General features: G+C 41.9%; 1 protein-coding gene and 1 long non-coding RNA gene across 6 annotated transcripts; one reads left to right on the plus strand and one right to left on the minus strand.

Moving 5' to 3' along the window:
- Positions 1–8987: 8987 nt before the first annotated feature.
- LOC135561414 (uncharacterized) lies at positions 8988–19314 on the plus strand. The gene is made up of 2 exons (XR_010459409.1): positions 8988–9278; positions 18286–19314. It is a non-coding gene; the product is annotated as an uncharacterized LOC135561414 (long non-coding RNA).
- Positions 10073–15936, minus strand: LOC135561413 (putative nuclease HARBI1). Of its 5 annotated transcripts, XM_065003016.1 has the most exons (9): positions 13047–15936; positions 12782–12959; positions 12630–12681; positions 12467–12547; positions 12338–12379; positions 12096–12269; positions 11981–12016; positions 11331–11882; positions 10965–11050 (listed from the first exon to the last, which is right to left on the minus strand). In XM_065003016.1, the coding sequence occupies exons 1-7, from the start codon at positions 13108–13110 to the stop codon at positions 11981–11983; spliced, it is 627 nt and encodes a 208-aa protein (XP_064859088.1). In that variant the 5' UTR covers positions 13111–15936; the 3' UTR covers positions 10965–11050; positions 11331–11882. The 5 variants fall into 5 exon arrangements, with proteins under 5 accessions (XP_064859089.1, XP_064859090.1, XP_064859088.1 ...); XM_065003017.1 differs by adding an exon at positions 10073–10844 and having other exon boundaries at positions 10939–11050; positions 11331–12016; positions 12096–12379; positions 12630–12691; XM_065003015.1 differs by having other exon boundaries at positions 11981–12269.
- Positions 19315–20032: the final 718 nt, after the last annotated feature.

Below are 20032 nucleotides of genomic sequence, written 5' to 3' on the forward strand. Positions count from 1 at the left end.
TCTCTCCATTGAATACAGGCGGCTGACGTCAATATTTCTCATCAAATATTCAAAAAAGTATTAAAATGTATACACCAATCCAAAGAGAGGAATAAGCCAGAGCTTGACAGTCCTCCATTCCGCTCTGTGGACAACAAATCCCATTGTTAGGGCGGAGACACAAACGCCTCGTCATTATATCCACTATCTCTGACGTTTTTCACAGACTTAATGGGAAGTGCACTGCTAAGCAGTGCTTTAATTTCTTTAAGTCTGACTTTTTTGAGGAAGATCGTCCGGGGAAGAATGATCTCCTCAGAACTTTCAGGAAACATTTAAATAATTGTTGTTCCCTTATCTGAAGTGCACAGGAGCAGGAAGCTCCTGGAAAGCATCCAGGTTCAACTTGTTATTTGGATGGAAGCCACTGGGTTGTGTGATGTGATATGGGTCAGTAAACAAACCCATCGATTTTGTTATTCCTTCAATTTAGTATTGATCAAGCGAGACTGAGAGTAAATACACTATGATGTTGTCTCTTCCTTATTTTAATCAAATCAATACTTTGGGGTGAGAGATCTAAAACTTAGTACTCCTATTATATTTACAACACTCTTATAATTAGTGGTGACGAGAGGAACCCTGAAGATCCTCAAGGAACCATTGCTAGTCGATGGTTTATATCTGCACCTTCGATTAGTTGAGGGGTTCTTGGAGGAACTTTTAATGGTTCAATGTAGCAAGGAGTTCCTAGAGGTATCCTTTAGTAGAGGCGTGGCTTAATAGCAGTGGTGGAAAAAGTGCCCAATTGTCATATTTGAGTAAAGTAAAGATACCTTAAAAGAAAATTACACAAGTAAAAGTGAGTCACCCAGTAAAATACTACTTGAGTAAGTCTAAAAGTATTTGATTTAAATATACTTAAGTATCAAAAGTAAATGTAATCGCTAAAATATACTTAAGTATCAAAGTAAAAGTAAAAGTATAAACCATTGAAAATTCCTTATATTAAGAAACCCAGACGGCACAATTTGATTGATTTTTAAATTTACGAATAGCCAGGGGCACACTTCAACAGTCAGACATAATTTACAAATAAAGCATTTGTGTTTCGTGAGTCTGCCAGATCAGAGGCAGTAAGGATGACCATGGATGTTCTTTTGATAAGTGTGGGAATTAGACAATATTCATGTCCTGCTAAGCATTCAAAATGTAACAAGTATTTTTGCGTGTCAGGGAAAATGTAAGGAGTAAAATGTACATTATTTTCTTTAGGAATGTAGTGGAATAAAAGTAAAAGTTGTCAAAAATATAAATAGTAAAGTACAGATACCCCAAAAATATACTTAAGTAGTACTTTAAAGTATTTTTACTTAAGTACTTTACACCACTGCTTAGTAGGGGTGTGGCTTTAGGATATATAGTTTTTTGGCCACCTGTTAGAGTAAAGGTTGAACACTGACAGTTTTGTAGCTTCAATGAGGCTAACAGAAGTGTATGAGTTCCTCAAGGGCCAAAAGAAACCCCTCCCATCACAAAAAGGTTCCTCAAAGTCCCTTTTCAGAGTGGTTCCTCTAGGAACCTTTTTCAACTGGAAAGGTTCCGCTGGTGTGGCAACACAAAAAGCTCTTCCAGTGTGTACTACATCTATAACTTTGACCATTAGTCCAACAGCCTGTTAGTCAAACAATTTATTGGTCATCTAGCATGAGCTATAATATGCAATATGATTCTTTCTGATTCTCTATAAGGTGTTCTTAGTGTATTTATAGTCTAATGTTTCAAAACAGTGGTTAAGTTAATTATTCCCTAAGGGTGAATAGAGGTGTGTGGTTGTCTTTTAGAATCCAGCCCAGTAACAGCTGCTGAAGAATCTCATAGCAGAGCCCATTACAATGAAGCGGAAGCTTATGCTCGCATCCCAAATGGCACCCTTTTCCCTATATAGTGCACTACTTTTGATAAGTGCACTACTGTATGTAGGGAATAGGCTGCCATTTGGGACAAAACCTGTTTATGGTAATTCTATTCCCAAGGGGGGATTTACCAGCCTTCTATGTACTCCTTCTCACAACTGTCTCCAAGGAGTGTTTTAAAATATATAGACCCTGGCCCCGCTCCTCCTCATAGCCAGACTACATTACGGTTACCCTTGGGGGAGGTTATGCATCTCATTTACTGAGACAAAGACCCAGCTACTGCATACGTGCACTATGATAACCGTTTGTTAAGTTGATGTGTTGGCTCAGGGATTTAATATCGGCAATGATGTTACAATGTGTTATTTATAGTCCACCGGCTGTGCTGCATGTCAGAGCAGATGAATTTGTAGGAACTTAGTCTCCTGGTCAAACTGTTAATGCGGACGAGACTCATTATATTAAGAAGTCTGGGGTGTCTCAGGGACAATTTTTCTTTTAAGGAAGCTAATGTTAGATTGTTTGACAGTGACCTCAGTCATGTGTGTTGTCCAAGGGGTATTACATGTGTATGTTTTTCCAGTGGTTGCTGGGATTGTTGATCCTGACCTGGCCTCAATTTGGTAATACCAGAAGATTGTTTTTGCTATGGCCGAGGATGCAGGCTGACTGGCTGAGGCGCTGAAGGTCTACAGGCCGCTGTCCATGAAGGTGAGGCCAGGTCACAGTGTATAGTACAGCACCGCCACAGCATTGGAAAGGTGTTATCAGTTCAATGAAGTCTCCCCTGGAGCACATATTATGCATTGTCAGAGTGGTGCGTGGGTAGGTAATTCAATCATTTAGGCCACGGTGTACAATGACCTGAGGCATTACACGTGACATCCTGCATTGATGCCAATACAGGGGACGCAGGTCCGGGTGCATTGTGAGAATTTATCGATGAGTGGTCAACCCGCCTCTAAAATCTGTCCTATTGGACAACATGCAATCATTGGAGAATAAACTGGATGAGCTCCATTCAAGACTTTCCTACCAACGGGACATTAAAAACTATAATATCTTATGTTTCACCAAGTCGTGGCTGAACGACGACATGGATAATATACAGTTGGCTGGGTTTTCCGTTCATGGGCAAGTCAGAACAGCTGCCTCTGGTAAGAGAAGTAGTGGCGGTCTGTGTTTACAAAATGTAATATTAAGGAAGTCTCTAGGTTTTGTAAAGTAAAGTAAAGTATCTCATGATGAGCAGTAGACCACACTATTTACCAAGAGCGTTTTCATCTAACTTTTTCATAGCTGTTTATTTACCACCACAAATCGATGCTGACACTAAGACCCCACTCAACGAGCTGTGTAAGGTCCTAAGCAAACGAGAAAATGCTCATCCAGAGGCGGTGCTCCTAGTGGCCAGAGAGTTTAATGCAGGGAAATGTAAATCTGTTTTACCTCATTTCTGCCAGCTTGTTACATGTGCAGACACAGGAAAAAATCTCAAGACCACCTTTACTCCACACACAGAGATGCATACAAAGCTCCCTCTCATCCTCTATTTGGCAAATCTGACCATAATTCTATCCTACTGATTCCTGCTTACAAGCAAAAACGAAATCAGGAAGTACCAGTGACTCGCTCAATACGGAAGTGGTCAGATGACACAGATGCTAAGCTACAGGACTGTCTTGCTAGCACAGACTGGAATATGTTCATATGGCATTAAGTTTGCAGGGAGGAGGTCAGAGACCTGGCAGAGGGGTGCCAGGACAACAACCTCTCCCTCAATGTGATCAAGACAAAGGAGCTGATGGTGGACTACAGGAAAAGGAGGGCCGATCATGCACCCATTCTCATCGATGGGACTGTAGTGAAGCAGGTTGAGAGCTTCAAGTTCCTTGGTGTCCTCATCACCAACGAACTATCATGGTGCAAACACGCCAAGAATTTGTGAAGAGTGCATGACAACGCCTATCCCCCTCAGGAGATTTGGAATTGATCCTCAGAAAGTTCTACAGCTGATCCACCAAAAGTATCCTGACTGGTTGCGTCTGCGCCTTGTATGGCAACTGCTCGCTCTCTGACCACAAGGCGCTACAGAGGGTAATGCGTACCGCCCAGTACATCACTGTGGCCAAGCTTCCTGCCATCCAGGACCTCTATACCAGACGGTGTCAGAGGAAGGCCCAAAAAATTGCCAAAGACTCCAGCCACCCAAGTCATAGACTGCTCTCTCTGCTACCGCACGATAAGCAGTATGTGTGGGGTACAGAAATTAGATCATCATTAAAAAATTATGGCAAACACTATTATTGCATATAGAGTCAATGCAACTTATTTTGTGACTTGTTAAGCAGATTTTTACTCCTGAACTTATTTAGGCTTGCCGTAACAAAGGGGTTTAATACTTATTGACTCAAGACATTTCAGCTTTTCATTTTGAATTAATTTGTAAAAATGTCGAAAAACATAATTCCACTTTGACATTATGGGCTATTGTGTGTAGGCCAGTGACACAAATAGCAATTTAAAATAGCAATTTAATCCATGTTAGATTCAGGCTGTAACACAACAAAATGTAGAGAAAGTCAGGGGGTGTGAATACTTTCTGAAGGCATTGTATATGTAAACACATTTTCATTATTTCTGTCAATGTTGAAATTGGTTAATTTGTCATGGCACTGTATATTCTATTTTTATCTCTTATGTAAATATCTTGGGACAAAGTCAAATATGACTAGATTGCTGTGTGAATAGAGAAACAAAGAGGCCAGACCATATCCAATCTTCTCCCTAGTATGAATACATTTGTTTATTGTAATAATAGTAGCTTCTCTAGACAAGCCAACCTCGCTGGCAACTGATTATTAGGACATTGGCTCAATGTTATTACCAGTATAATCATTGTTTTGTCTTTTACATTATACATTGTTTTCTCTGCCAATGAAAAGGAGCAATGTGAGCAATGCAAGCATATCTTTTTTATTAGTTCACTAGACATGACATTACATTTTGTAAATAGATCTTGCATAATGTACAGCACAAAGATAAATGGTACGGATGTATAATTACTTAGCGGAACAAATAAATATATATATATTTTTAAATAAGACAAAGGGAGACAATTATGTTGTAAACTCGTGACAGGTTTCCACTTTTCTTGGAACAATTGACAAGTACAGTTAACCAGTGTATTTGTTATGTCATTATCCAGCACCTGCAAAGCTTCCTTTGGCACTAATAACCCTGGTTGCACCTCAAATTGCACCCTATTCCCTGTAGTGCACTAATTTTGTCCAGGGCCCATCCCAGCAAACAGGTGATGTCATGAGGATGTTTGGTTATGTTCCCATTAGGACCCTTAAGGGTTTTGGTGTGATGTTATTCCACTGACATTCTGAGAACGTTTGAAGAACGTCCCCGGGACAAACCGGGAACTATAAAATTGTCCCCAAGGGAACGTTTTCTTTGGGACCTCTGTATAGTTCCTTGTAAGTTACCAGGACGTCACTGAGGACCATGTCTGGACCATGTCAGGTCCTTTTAAGGACATTCTCAGGTCTTATTTTACTAGTCCTTGGGACATTGCGTGATGGTCCCAAGGGAATGTTCTCTGGGAGACCTTTGTGTAGTTCCCTGTAAGTTCTCAGTACTTCACTGAGGACCATGTCATGACCATGTCTGGACCATATCAGGTCAGGTCCTTTTTAGGACATTCACAGGAATTTCATTTTAATTGTCCTTTGGACATCGCGTGATGGTCCCAAGGGAACATTCTCTCTGGGACCATTTTATAGTTCCCGGTTTGTCCCGGGGAAGTTTTTAGTACATTGTCTCATGGTCCCGTAAAGGTCCCCTGAACGTTCTTGGGATGCTGTGTCATGGTCCCCTGGAGGTTTTGTGTAGTTCCCAGTTTGTCCCAGGGACGTTTTTAGGATGTTGTGTCATGGTCCCCTGAACATTCTTGAGACGTTTTTGTCATGTGATTGATTGTCCAAGGTGTCCCAAACAATTATATGTAAAGTTATTACATTGTATGGGGGTTTTAAGGTAAGTGGAACACTGTTCAGCTAAAATGGTGTAAAAATCTTTAATCAATGACCTTACATAACTTAGTAGTGACTTTTCAATATGACTCCACCTGGGATTTGTAGTTTACTAGGAAAGTCAGTTAATAACAAATTCTGCCTTGTTCAGGGGCAGAATGACAATTTATTTTACCTTGTCGGCGCCGGTATTTGAACTTGCAACCTTTCGGTTACGAGTCCAATGCTCTAACCACTAGGCTACCCTGCCGCCCCGCAACCTTTCGGATTTGTCCCCTACACATTCATTACCTAAAATACATCTCTGCACTTAGCAAAATAGTGCCTGCGTACTTAATTATCAGTTTATTTGACTATTCTCTCATTGATTTTATTTATTTATTTCATCAATCTGAGTTTGGGTTTTCAATATAGTTGTCTAATTTTGGTGGGGCATATTATTCTGTTTTAATGTTACTGAATCACTATAAAAAATATAATAGTTTTTTATTCCGTGTATTTTTAACAGAGCTGAGATTTACTTTGAAGTGAAAAGTGTAGGAATAGGCCTATAGGTGAAATCAGTTGTTAATACAGACATGATGGCGTAGCAGGAAGTTCAGAATGCTGTGAACCAGGAGGTTGTGTGTTTCAATCCCAGGAAATTATCATTACTGTATGAATACACATACATAATGTAATCATGTATGTCAAATATGTAAATTGAAAAACACTATGTTTAAAGAACTGTTTGTGTGGTTGTCCCTAGTGTTGCCAAAAGAGCTACGACTTGAGCAGTTCACCAATCAGGGCCTTGATGGGCTAGGCAACAGTAAACAGGGTGATGTGTAATGAATCTAGGGTGGTGTGCCCTGGGTAGAACATTTTTTAGAGGAAGAACATTTTCTTTGCAACCATCAGGTGAACGAGACAAAACCTCCAGGGGACCATGACACAACGACCTGACGACTTTAGGCGACAATTTTGTAATGTCCGATGGACGTCCTAACAACGACACATCATTGTTTGCAAGGATAGAGCTCTGGTCAAAATTAGTGCACTATAAAGCGAATAGGGTGCCATTTGGGACGTAGCCCCTGTCTGATTAATTTGGTCAGTCAGTCATAGTTCATCCCCAGTGGAACTAACAGTTCTTTAATTGACCAGTCCACAACAGAGGAGGATTCCGCCTGTCACAAGCAGTTCAGGGCCATTAAGGAGATGCCTCCGTTGTGTCTGTACTCCGCACAGTAAGCTTTACTGTTCTCCTTATATGGTCATCACGCATCACTTCAATGCAGACACTTTCGTATCTGGTATAGTTAATCAAAAAGTTTGTTGGGGGAATGGGGTTTCCAGGCACTTTTGGCAGTTGAACTCTTTTTCAGTGCTGGGAGGGCAGACCTCTTCTAATGTGTGCGGCTGACCATTTTCCTACATGGCTCCAGTCAGGCCTCCATGGGCTAGATTGCTTGTTAAATACTGTAGAGAGTGAAACAGTAGACATGCCTCTCTGGTTCTGGTCATGCAGAAAGAATAGCGTGTGTGTGTGTGTATCTTGTTTGCAATTGTTTCAATACAGCAGGGCATCCCTGGCTTTACAGTAATGCTATTGTTATTCTAGCTGCATGGAAAGTATGATAATGGTGCCTTTTATTCCAAAACATTCATCATGCTTTATTTTCTCTGATATTCATGGTGTTATTGTCTTTGTTGACACTGGTCCTTTTACTAATGTGTGATGTTGGGTTTGGTTAATGTCTGTTGATGATGACAATGAGTCTGTTTTGAAATACTGGCAGTTGAGTGTTGTAGTGTGTTTGGTATGAATTAATTTAGAAAGAATAGAAGGTATTTATGGGTAGCAGCCAGGGTTGGGGAGTAACGATTACATGTAATAGACTACAAAAAAAACTATTGCTGTAATCTGTTAAATTAACAGCAAAAATATTGTAATGACATTACAGATATTTTGGGAAAAATTGATTTCTATGATTACTTTTAAATTTAGAAAGGATGTTTGAGCAAAAACTATGACACTTTTCTGATTTCAATGACATTCAAATCAGCAAGTTTAAGTTTGTTCTGTCTGAGCGTGTCTGAACACAATAGGGAGGAACTAAAACGCGACACACCAAATGCGTTTGATGGATCGCAGGAAAAGGCTTTTGTAGGCTACAGTCCAAGCTTTGTCTTCTAATGGAGTGACTGCTGTCGGCATCCACATAATATTCCATTTAAATAAATGCTTGGAGGTAAGGACGACAGCAGTGGTACATAGCCTTAGAGATGAGCGATACTGATATCTTGGCTACATAGCGCACTGATGTGAATCACACTGCTGCTCTCTCATTTATTTTCCCTCTGCGGATTTTATTTTATTTTATTTTTATTTCACCTTTATTTAACCAGGTAGGCAAGTTGAGAACAAGTTCTCATTTACAACTGCGACCTGGCCAAGATAAAGCAAAGCAGTTCGACAGATACAACGACACAGAGTTACACATGGAGTAAAACAAATATACAGTCAATAATACAGTATAAACAAGTCTATATACAATGTGAGCAAATGAGGTGAGAAGGGAGGCAAAGGCAAAAAAGGCCATGGTGGCAAAGTAAATACAATATAGCAAGTAAAACACTGGAATGGTAGTTTTGCAATGGAAGAATGTGCAAAGTAGAAATAAAAATAATGGGGTGCAAAGGAGCAAAATAAATAAATAAATTAAATACAGTTGGGAAAGAGGTAGTTGTTTGGGCTAAATTATAGGTGGGCTATGTACAGGTGCAGTAATCTGTGAGCTGCTCTGACAGTTGGTGCTTAAAGATAGTGAGGGAGATGGTGTTTCCAGTTTCAGAGATTTTTGTAGTTCGTTCCAGTCATTGGCAGCAGAGAACTGGAAGGAGAGGCGATTGTGGTTGTTGTGGATTGTGGTTGTTGTTGATGGACAAATTCAAAAGCCGCCCCGTTTCGTTCCATTTGCTTCCGTTTAAGAAACAAACGTTTTGCAACAGAATCGGAGGAAATGGACAGCCAGTAAAAAATGTTCTCTTGCAACAACAGCTCGCGAAGGCCTAGTGCAGATCTCAGCCAAAATAATACAAGTTTTAGTTCCTCCCTTCTAAATTTATCTGTGTTATTGTGCTCTATACTATCAAAATAAGATTTTATTTTAAGACCTTGAGAGTGGTTTTTATTTTCTTAATTGAAAATGTACCATCTAGTTTTTAACATGCAAATAGCACTTTCTTGGTACTGCTCAAACCATGCCATTCCGAGAGCAGCATTTATTTTTCTACTGAAGCAAAGAGCCCCGTCACGGCTTTTGTCGTAATGAGGATCGGACCAAAGCGCACCGTGGTAAGTGTTCATGATTTTATTTGATCACAAAAACACTCAAGCAAAATAAACAAGAGTGGAATCCCGAAACAGGGGCCTGTTGCACAAAACTAGGATAAGGGATTAAGCCAGGATATCTTGGTGATCCTGGCTCAATTGATCCGTAATCCGGTTGCACTAAAGATGGATAGGGGGCAGGAGGATATGTTATGGTATAAATTACCATGGAGATTTATTCTGTGGAGCTAGCCTGCTCCAGACCAGGCTAAATTCCAGGATCTATTTAATCTCATCCCTAATGTCAGTCAGCAGTCACCACAAATGGAAACCAATAGTTATTTCACTGCTCACTATACATTGTTATCACATATAACTAGACCCACTGTTATTAAACGTTTGTGATCATTCATTTCAATGATTTTGGATAAAAAAGGATTTTTAGATGATGTTGCTATCATTAGATAATTTACAGTTTCCCATAGACTATAAGGCTATATATAAAATGATAGAATATTAGGGCCACAGAGGGGAAAAAAACACAAGTCATAATATTGTAACCAGTTGTTTTAAAGGAGGACAGTTGTTAAAATGACAGATGTGGGGCATTTCGTGAAATTGTACTTCAGTATGGTTTCATAAACAAAGACATGCTGATGTGCCAGAATATTAAGTATCACATTGTCATAAGTATCAAAACTGTAAAAACAATATGTAGCTTTTCTGCAGAAAGAACCAGCCTCATAAATTTATGACTTTATCCTTTTTCTTCAGTGTGGCCCTAGTACTCTGTCATATAAACAAATACACATTCCATATGAATATAAAAACACAATGTGTAACATTATGTTCCTTTATTGAATAAGGACAAAACAAAGCAGGTAAACCATCAGCTCCTTTCGAAACTGAAGTCACAGTGACTCTACAAGATGGAAAGCACAGAATCCAAGCATATTATACAAAATGATACATACACATTCAAAGGTCTGTATATAACACACCCTGCATGTCTGCACACTAAAATAAATGCAGGACAAATCCATACACATCAACTGAACAGACAAATGAATGGATGCAGTAGCCTCCCTGCAGCCTTGTATTACACACAGTATACCGCACAAACACCATAAGAGGCCAAATTCGTCAAAAAACGAACCCAAAAAACCCAAATTCCTCTGCCACCGCAGGACATATTTAACCAAAATTGAAAGCACACATACTAACTAAAATAATTCAACACATATTGGTCCCTCAGCAGCCGACCACTGTCGTCATCAGGGAAGATTGCCGGATTGTCCCAGTCCATGGCTGGTGGCACTCTGGGGGCCCTCTCCTTCCTCAGGCAGGCCACATTGTGGAGGACAGCACAAGCCACAGTAATATCACATGCCCTAACAGGGCTGACCCTTAATTTGTGAAGGCAGTGAAAGCGTGCCTTCAGGAGGCCAAAGGTCATTTCAACTCTGGCCCTGGTCCTGGCATGGGCATGGTTGTAGGCCTGCTGTGCTTCCTGGGGGTCTGTGAAAGGTGTCAGGAGAAAAGGCTGGCAGCCATACCCCCTGTCTCCCAGCAACACACCAGAGAATTCACCTGTCAACACAAAATCTCATCATTACTACCTCATAAACACAGTGATATTCTTGACACAGCCATGATGGTTATAAATAGGGGTTGTGTGGCTTACCTTGTGATAGGCACTGATAGATTTCAGAGGACCGAAAGATTCTGGAGTCATGGACTGAGCCAGGCCATTTTGCCACAACATTGCTGATCACACAGTCAGCATTGCAGACCATCTGAAATCATAAGATGAGGAATATTACACCAATCAATGCACATCACTGGCAATGCAGAGTGTTCGTCAATGGACAATATCAAAAAGTTATGTTCACCTGAACATTAATGCTGTGAAAGGATTTCCTATTCACAAAATCGGCCTCATGGGCACCTGAGGGGCTTTTATCCTTATGTGTGTGCAGTCCACTGCACCAATGACATTGGGGAAACCTGTCACACAAAGTAATGAGTATCCTACTATGTGTTAACAGTTGTCCTGTAATTTGTAGATCCTCTTACCTGCAATCCTATAGAACTCCTCTTTGATGTCACAGAGTCTTCTGTGGCCAGGGAAGGAGATGAAGACATCTGCTAATGCTTTGATAGCCAGACACACACTCCTTATTGTGCGGCAAATTGTGGCCTTGTTCAGCTGTTCTGCATCCCCACTGAGTACAGGAAGGCTCCACTAGCAAAAAAGCGCAAGGCCACACAAACCATTTGCTCCACACTCAGTGCATGGCTCCGTGCAGTGCGGTGCTTAATCCTGGGACCCAGTAGTCTGCATAGATACCTGATGCCATCTGCAGAAAACCTGTATCTTTCATATAGATGGTCATCAGGGAAGGCCAGTGGGTCCAACCGGTCCCTGAAGACCCTTTCTCGCCTGAAGGCTCTCCTCAGCACAAGTGCTTCTTCATCCACCACATCTCGCACGAATGGGCATGCCATTGTCAGAGCAGAAAGGAACACACAATTTTGGGCCTTCATATAGGCTAGTGGCCACACCTGGTGCTGGGGGTGGGCAAAAGAGGGCGATGCCTTATAACGATGACTTGGTTGTACTGATTGCTGGGAAAATAAAAAAAACCTTAGAAAGATGCCACCGTCCTGTGTGCTCACAATAAGAGCTCATATGTCATGGCTCACTTGACTTTACGAGAATATACCTAATTTTTATTTTGAGCTGTGTCATCTTCTTGGAGCTGGGGGAGGAAAGAAAAATAATGATTAATACATTTGTGTTACAGTTAGCATACAGTGTACATTGAAGGCATATCTCACCTCCCTCTCAAGTTTTTTTATTTCAAGGTCCAGTTTCCTAATTGTCCTCTTTTTTATTTCGGACTCCAGTGCAAGATTTTCCATCTTTTTCTTCTTGTACTGAATGTCTATGTCTGCCAGTTCTATTTGGCGCCGGAGGTGGTTGCCATACAACTTTCTGATAGCTTGTGAGCTCTGTGAACACAATACAATTAGCGCAGCTGGAATTTGGCAGGATGTGGTGTCCTTTTATTAATACGCACTATGTTGCCAGGCTGGTTTTCCCACTGTATAGCATCTGGGTCCTGTAAAAGAAATTAGATTTTTTGATTTTGATGAGGACTCCTCACCATTGTAGAGTAAATAGTACTTTCACAGTCTTAACATGATACCTCATGCCTTCTGGAATCCAGAGAGATGGTCTCCTCCTCATCATCGTCTCCATCATGTGCTGTTGCACTGGGGCCTTCACCCTATCACATTTAATCGGATTCATATTGAAGCTAGTAGACAAGACATGCCAGGCCTACAGTATGCCTTTGATGGAGTACTCACTGGATCAGCATCGTCTGGTGCTTGTGCTGGTGGCTCTAACAGGAACACAGTGCTGCCAGGCACTGCAAGGCAATAGGTAAACCAAAGTCAGACAGTCCAAATTGATTCAATATGAATGTGGTTGTATCCCATGTAGAGATGGAAGGACATACCTTGAATGAAGCGGGTGGCATCTTGGGAGGAACCTATGCTCGTCTCTTTCCCCCCCAGGGATCCCCTCTAAGACGGGCCTGCCTTTATTTAGCTCCAAGGCCATGTCCTCTGCTGGGGTAAGGTCAGCCTTTGGTGACCCACCACCCGTGCCTTGTCTGTGGGTATTCTTTTTCACTGCTAAAACAGTACAGACAATGTGTGAGCAGGCACCTTCTGGGTACAATATATGCTTGTGCTTTGTTAAATATTAGTCAGGGACCATACCATTCTGCAGAATGTTCTTGTATTTGATTTTGACCTGCTGCCATGTCCGTTTTGGCCCGTTCATGTTTAATCTACACACACACACACATTTAATGGAGTCACACTGCAAAAAATTACTTGGTATTTTTGTCTTGTTTTCAGTAAAAATATCAAAAAATGTATCATAGCTTTATACAGTGTGATGGAGTTACTTTACACAATTTCACTCATATCTGCAGTGCATTTCAATAAAAAATTTAACCGTTTCATAATTACAGTACAACTGCATTTTTGGAGATGTGAATTAAATATTTGAATTGTAATTGTGATGTTTCAGCGGAGCGGTGAGTGTGTAATTGTGCACTACTTACGCATTCAGGCGGTCTCTAGTTGCCATGGTAAATCAGTTAATCTGTGATCTGTGGCGGGGTCTATTTGAGTGAGCCGTGAGCGCGCACCTATCCAGGATTGGTTTCACCTGGCTTAATGAATCCGTGTCTGCTCATCCTGGCTTGGTCTTTGTGCAACCAATTAAGCCTGGACGCACATGTTTTGGCTTCATTGAGCTCAGCTGAGTCATTTATCCCGGATGTCTTAATTCTACTTTTGTGCAACAGGCCCCAGTTCTGTAATGTGCATACACTATACAGAAAACAACTACCCACAAAACACAGGTGGGGAAAAAGGCTGCCTAAGTATGATTCCCAATCAGAGACAATGATAGACAGCTGTCTCTGATTGAGAACCATACCCGGCCAAAACATAGAAATAAAGAAACTAGAATGCCCAGCCTCGTCACAACCTGGCCTAACCAAAATAGAGAATTAAAGCCTCTCTGTGGCCAGGGCGTGACAAGCCCAATCAGTCTTCCATGACAACAAAATAATTAAAAACAACAGATTAGGCTAATTAGTCCTTAGTTTTTGGCTTATGCTAATCCATATTTCCATGTAAGAAATGAATTGGAAGGACTGGAAATCTGACAGACTGTTTTTTAAGTAAAGATATAGTCTAATAGTATTATTATCTGTAGTAGAAAGCAAGGGGTCATTAGAAGAAGCCTACACAACCAATCCATAAAGTAAAATGCAACGTCCATTTATGCCCAGCTATGTAAACTCTAACATTGATTTATCCTGCAATAGATGTAGTTCAGTTGGTAATATACATTTTTGTCTTCTTCTAATGCCTCTTAAGCAGGTTGGCATTTATTTGGAGGAGTCTTGTCCTTGGGGCAGAACTGAGAGATTTCCTCTAGATGGGCCATCTGCAAAGTCATAATTGGCTATTGTAAAAATTGAGGAAAACAAAAATGTGCTTTTTGGTCTTAATTTAAGGTTAGGGTTAGGAATTAGGATTAGAAGTGTGTTACCTCAGTGTCTGCGCTAAGGTTGGAAAGTTGTGATATGGATTTCACATGATTGGGAATACAGAAATGCATCTGTTGGTCACAGATAACTTAAATACCAAGGATCAGAAAACCAGTCAGTATCTTGTGATCACCATTTGCCTCATGAATCGCGACATCTCCTTCATCTAGAGTTTATCAGGCTTTTGATTGTGGCCTGTGCGAAGTTGCTGGACATTGGAGGGAACTGGAACATCTGTCGATCCAGAGCATCCCAAACATGCTCAATGGGTGACATGTCTGGTGAGTATGCAGGCAATGGAAGGGCAATGGGCCATTTTCAACTTCCAGGAATTGTGTAGAGATCCTTGCGAAATCGGGCCGTGCATTATTATGCTGAAACATGAGGTGATGGCAGCGGATGAATGGTACGACAATGGTCCTCAGGATCTCGCCAATCTCGCATTCAACTTGCCATCGATAAAATGCAATTGTGTTCGCTGCTTATGCCTGCCCATACCATAACCCCACTGCCACCATGGGGCACTCTGTTCACAATTATGACATCAGCAAACCGCTCACCCACACAACGCCATACACGCTGTCTGCCATCTGCCCGGTAGAGTTGAAACCGGTATTCATCTGTGAAAAGCACACTTCTGCAGCATGCCAGTGGCCATCGAAGGTGAGCATTTGCCTACTGAAGTCAGTTACGACGCCGAACTGCAGTCAGGTCAAGACCCTGGGTATGATGACGAGCATGCAGATGAGCTTCCCTGAGTCCGTTTTTGACAGTTTGTGCAGAAATTCTTTGGTTGTGCAAACCCACAGTTTCATCAGCTGTTCGGATGGCTGGTGTTAGACGGCTGGAAGTACTGTCAAATTCTCTAAAACGACATTAGAGGTGGCTTAGGGCAGAGAAATGAACATTAAATTGTCTGGAGACAGCTCTGGGGACATTCCCGCAGTCAGTATGCCAATTTTATCCTCCCTCAAAAGTTGAGACATCTGTGACAAAACTGCACATTTTAGAGTGGCCTTTTATTGTCCACAGCACAAGGTGCACCTATGTAATGACCGGGCTGTTTAATCAGCTTCTTGATATGCCACACCGGTCAGGTGGATGAATTATCTTGGTAAAGGAGAAATGCTCACTAACAGATAACATGTGACCATGGTGCATGACCTGATGATTTGGGGTTGTTCAACAGTTGTCTGACAGCATCGTGGGAGTCAATCCCAACCATCCCCCTTTCTCTCCAGCTCAACAGATGTTGGAGTTATCCATCATCTCCGTCTCTCCAGAGTAGGGTGTCCGTAGACATGGCTCATTGCTACCCGCTCGTTGACATAATTTGGGGATGCGGAGACAGATGGCTGCAGTTAGGAAGGCGGTAGAGCGAGACCGTGATTAAAAAAACAGGACAGATTTGGGAGTCACCTCATGGTACAGAATCAAGGGGACCGGCTCACCTTGGCCTCCTGCTCCTCCTCCTCCTCCCAGTCCTCATCCTCCTTCTCCCCTTCCTCCTGCTGCTTCTTCTCCTCCCCTTCCTCCTTTTGCTCCTCCTCCTTCCCTTTCCTCCTCCTCCACCTGTTCCTTCTGCTCCTCCACCTCCATTTGGCCTGGGCTGCAATGCCTTCTATTTACTGAGATTGGTTCTGCCTGCTGAGGTCATATCAATGTAGCCTGGTCCCAGATCTGTTTGTACCCTTGCCAACTCCAAGAGAGCAGAAACAGACTGGCACCCAGACTAACATCCGTGCAGCCATCACCTCCTTCCAATGTAATTTAGTTTCTGCATATGGGTGCCAGTAGGATTTGGGAAATGCCACAGCCTGCTGTGATGGGTCAACTTGTCACATCGATGGCACTGGTCTGGTGCCACCCTGCTAGCTAGGAACTCAAATCAAATCAAATTGTATTTGTCACATGCTTCGTAAACAACAGGTGTAGACTAACAGTGAGATGCTTAATCACTGGCCCTTCACAACAATGCAGAGAGAAAAAAATAGAAAAATAATAGAAAAATGAGGAATAAATACACAATGAGTAACGAGAACTTGGCTTTATACAAGGGGTACAAGAACCAAGTCGATGTGCGGGGGTATGAGGGAATTGAGATAAATATGTACATATAGGTAGGGGTAAATTGACTAGGCAACAGGATAGATAATAAACAGTAGCAGCAGCATATGTGATGAGGCAAAAAGGGTCAATGCCGATCGTCTGTGTAGCTGTTTGGTTAACTATTTAGCAATCTTGTGGGGGTATAAGTCCTGTTGGTTCCAGACTTGGTGCATCGGTACCGCTTGCCATGCAGTAGCAGAGAGAACAGTCTATGACTTGGGTGGTGGGAGGCCTTCCTCTGACACCGCCTGGTATTGAAGTCCTGGATGGCAGGGAGCTCGTTCCCAGTGATGTACTGGGCCGTACGCACTACCCTCTGTAGAGCCTTGTGGTCGGATGCAGCCAATCAAGATGCGCTCAATGGTGCAGCTGTAAAACTTTTTGTGGATCTGAGGGCCCATGACAAATCTTTTCAGTCTCCTGAGGGGGAAGAGGCATTATCCTGCCTATTTCATGACTGTAATGGTATGTGCGGACCATGTTAATTTCGTAAGGATGTGGAAAACAAGGAACTTAAAGCACTCGACTCGCTCCACTACAGCCCTGTCGATGTGAATGGGGGCGTGCTCAGCCCTCCGTTTCCGCCCCATGGCCTTCTAAATGTTAACGTGTTTAAAGGCCTTACTCACATCGGCTAAGAAGAGTGAGATCACATAATCGTCCGGAACAGCTAGTACTCATGCATGGTTCAGTGTTGCTTGCCTCAAAGCGAGCATAGAAGGCATTTAGGTCGTCTGGTAGGCTCTCGTCACTGGGCAGCTCGCGGCTGGATTTCCCTTTGTAATAAATGATAGTTGGCAAGCCCTGCCACATCCAATGAGCATCAGAGCTGGCATAGTAGGATTCGATCTTAGTCCTGTACTGACACTTTGTCTGTTTGATGGCTTGTCGGAGGTCGGAGCGGGATTTCTTATAAACGACCGGATTAGTGTCTCGCTCCCTGAAAGTGGCAGCTCTAGCCTTTAGCTCAGTGTGGATGTTGCTTGTAATCCATGTCTTCTGGTTGGGATATGCACGTACGGCTACTATTAGGACGACGTCGTCCATGCACTTATTAATGAAGCCGGTGACTGATGTGGTAAACTCCTCAATGAATCCCGGAACATATTCCAGTCTGTGCTAGCGAAACAGTACTGTAGTTTAGCATCCGCTTCATCGGACCACTTCCATGTTACTGGTACTTCCTGTTTGAGGTTTTGCTTATATAATGAATTTTAATGTTTGTGCTTGTCTTATAACTAATTTCTGTATTTTATTCATGTGCTGTTCTAATAACCAATTTCTGTGTTCAAACAAGTGGCTGACTGAACAAATCCTTACTATCAGTAGCTGCAATTTGGCAGTACGCCCAGACCTTGTTTTGAGAAACAAAAGATATCTCAGTTTCAAGGTCTAGGCTTAGAGAGAAGAAGCCGCATGAGGTACTGGTCTGTCACATGTTATGAGCCGGTATTGGTCAGCCTCATGGATGAAAGAAAACAGTAATGATGAATTAATTATGCTAAATCATGCAAATATTACTTGTCTCTGTATAGTCGTATATAAGACAACTGCTGGGACTACCCAGGAAGAGCTTCTGATTGACATGTGCTATGGTGCATTGAGTTGGTTGGAACCCCTCCAGCGCGCTGACAAATAAACAATGCTTTATTTTAAGTGTGGAAGGACCACCAGGGGGCAGGCTGGTTCCACGGATAGTAGCACTACATGTGAGTCAAGGTGATCAGAGGCAGTTAAGCACAGCTGACGGTACTAATCACCTATTTTCTTCCCCATACAAGAGAGAGGAGGGAACTGGCAGGGGGAGACTGGCTGGAAAAAAAGAGTGATTGATTCTCCAAAGGGGAGGATTTACCTGACGATTTGGGGAGGATTTACCTGACGATTTGGAGAGGAAGAGGACAAACTACCTCTTGGGAATGGCAACCATGGATCCGCACCACCACCTGAAAGGAGCTCTCATCGAACTGATAGTTAAGGCGCTGACACACCTGTGATTTATGTTTATAGTTAAAAGTTACTCACCTTGTGTTACTTATTCCTGCAAAGAAGATGATTTGTGTTATCCTTGTGAGATCATCCTTGATTGTGTGGGAGTGTTTGTTTTAAGAGAGAATACCTCAAAAGAGAACTTTGTTCAATGTAAGAACCTGCTCTCGACTAATTTATTCCACCTTTCCGTTTTGGAGCAACCTAAAAAGACTTGGTCTGCTCACATAAGATTGACTTCGAGTGTCCCCGTGTAAGAATTTCCACGACACTTATAAGCAGGAATCAGGAGGATAGAGTTATGGTCAGATTTTCCAAAGCGAGGGTGAGGGACAGCCTTAGTGCTGTTAACTGGTCTGGTGCCACCCTACTAGCTATGACCTGTTCGTGCTGTCTGGTGCCAACCTGCTAGCTGGGAACTGTCAGTGCTGTTTGAGGTGGGGCCATTGGAGTGTTAAATACAGTGGGTCATACATCCTCTTTGGGTTCTAATGCCATTCCTCTCCATGTTTAGAAGATGTATCTCATTGTGAAAGTCATATTTCATAGTTTACAGATTGTTTTTGAGTGGATTTTTCCTTTTATATAGAGCAACCACTATAAAAAAATAACATAAGATTGTTTCAGGAGTCCAAAGTGTCACTTGCCTCATCATAATGATGTATTTTGCTTCATATGATGTGTTTTGCTTCATCATGACGATGTGGCAAGTGTGGCAAGTGCTTCTTGAAAGTCCAATCTCTTGAAAACCTGACTGCTATCATGCAAAACATTGTGGGACTGTATTAACAGTAATGAAAAAAATACAAAAATATAGTTTATGAGTGGAGTTTTCCTTTAGTATTGTTCAGTTTAGTTCATTTTTTTGGCCATATTCAGGAGCTCTTGAGTCAAAAGACAATCTAGAGTACCTTTTGTAAGTACACAATACCCCATAATGACAAAGTGAAAACATATTTTTTGAGTTTTTTGCAACTGTATTGGAAATGAAATATTGAAATATCTCATTTACATAAGTATTCACACCCTGGAGTCAATACATTGTAGAAGCACCTTTGGCAGTGATTACAGCTGTGAGTCTTTCTGGGTATGTCTCTCAGAGCTTTCCTCACCTGGATGGTGCAACATTTGCCCATCATTCTTTTCATAACTCTTCAAGCTCTGTCAAATTGTTTGTCCATCATCCCTAGACAACCATTTTCAGGTCTTGCCATAGATTTTCCAAGCAGATTTAAGCCAATTCTCGGCCACATTTATTGTCTTCTTGTCAAGCAACTTAAGTTTAGATTTGGCTTTGTGTTTTAGGATATTGTCCTTATGAAAGGAGAATTCATCTTCCACTGGAAATCAGACTGAACCAGGTTTCACTCTAGGATTTTGCCTGTGCTTAGGTCCATTCTGTTTCTTTTTTATCCTGGAAAAACTCCCCAGTCCGTAAGCAGCCACCACTATGATGGAAAATATGGAAAGTGGTACTCAGTAATGTTTTGTATTGGATTTGCCTCAAATGTAACACTTTGTATTCAGGGCAAAAAGCGA

This window comes from Oncorhynchus nerka, linkage group LG17 (genome assembly GCF_034236695.1).
Source record: "Oncorhynchus nerka isolate Pitt River linkage group LG17, Oner_Uvic_2.0, whole genome shotgun sequence".
Classification (NCBI taxonomy): domain Eukaryota; kingdom Metazoa; phylum Chordata; class Actinopteri; order Salmoniformes; family Salmonidae; genus Oncorhynchus; species Oncorhynchus nerka.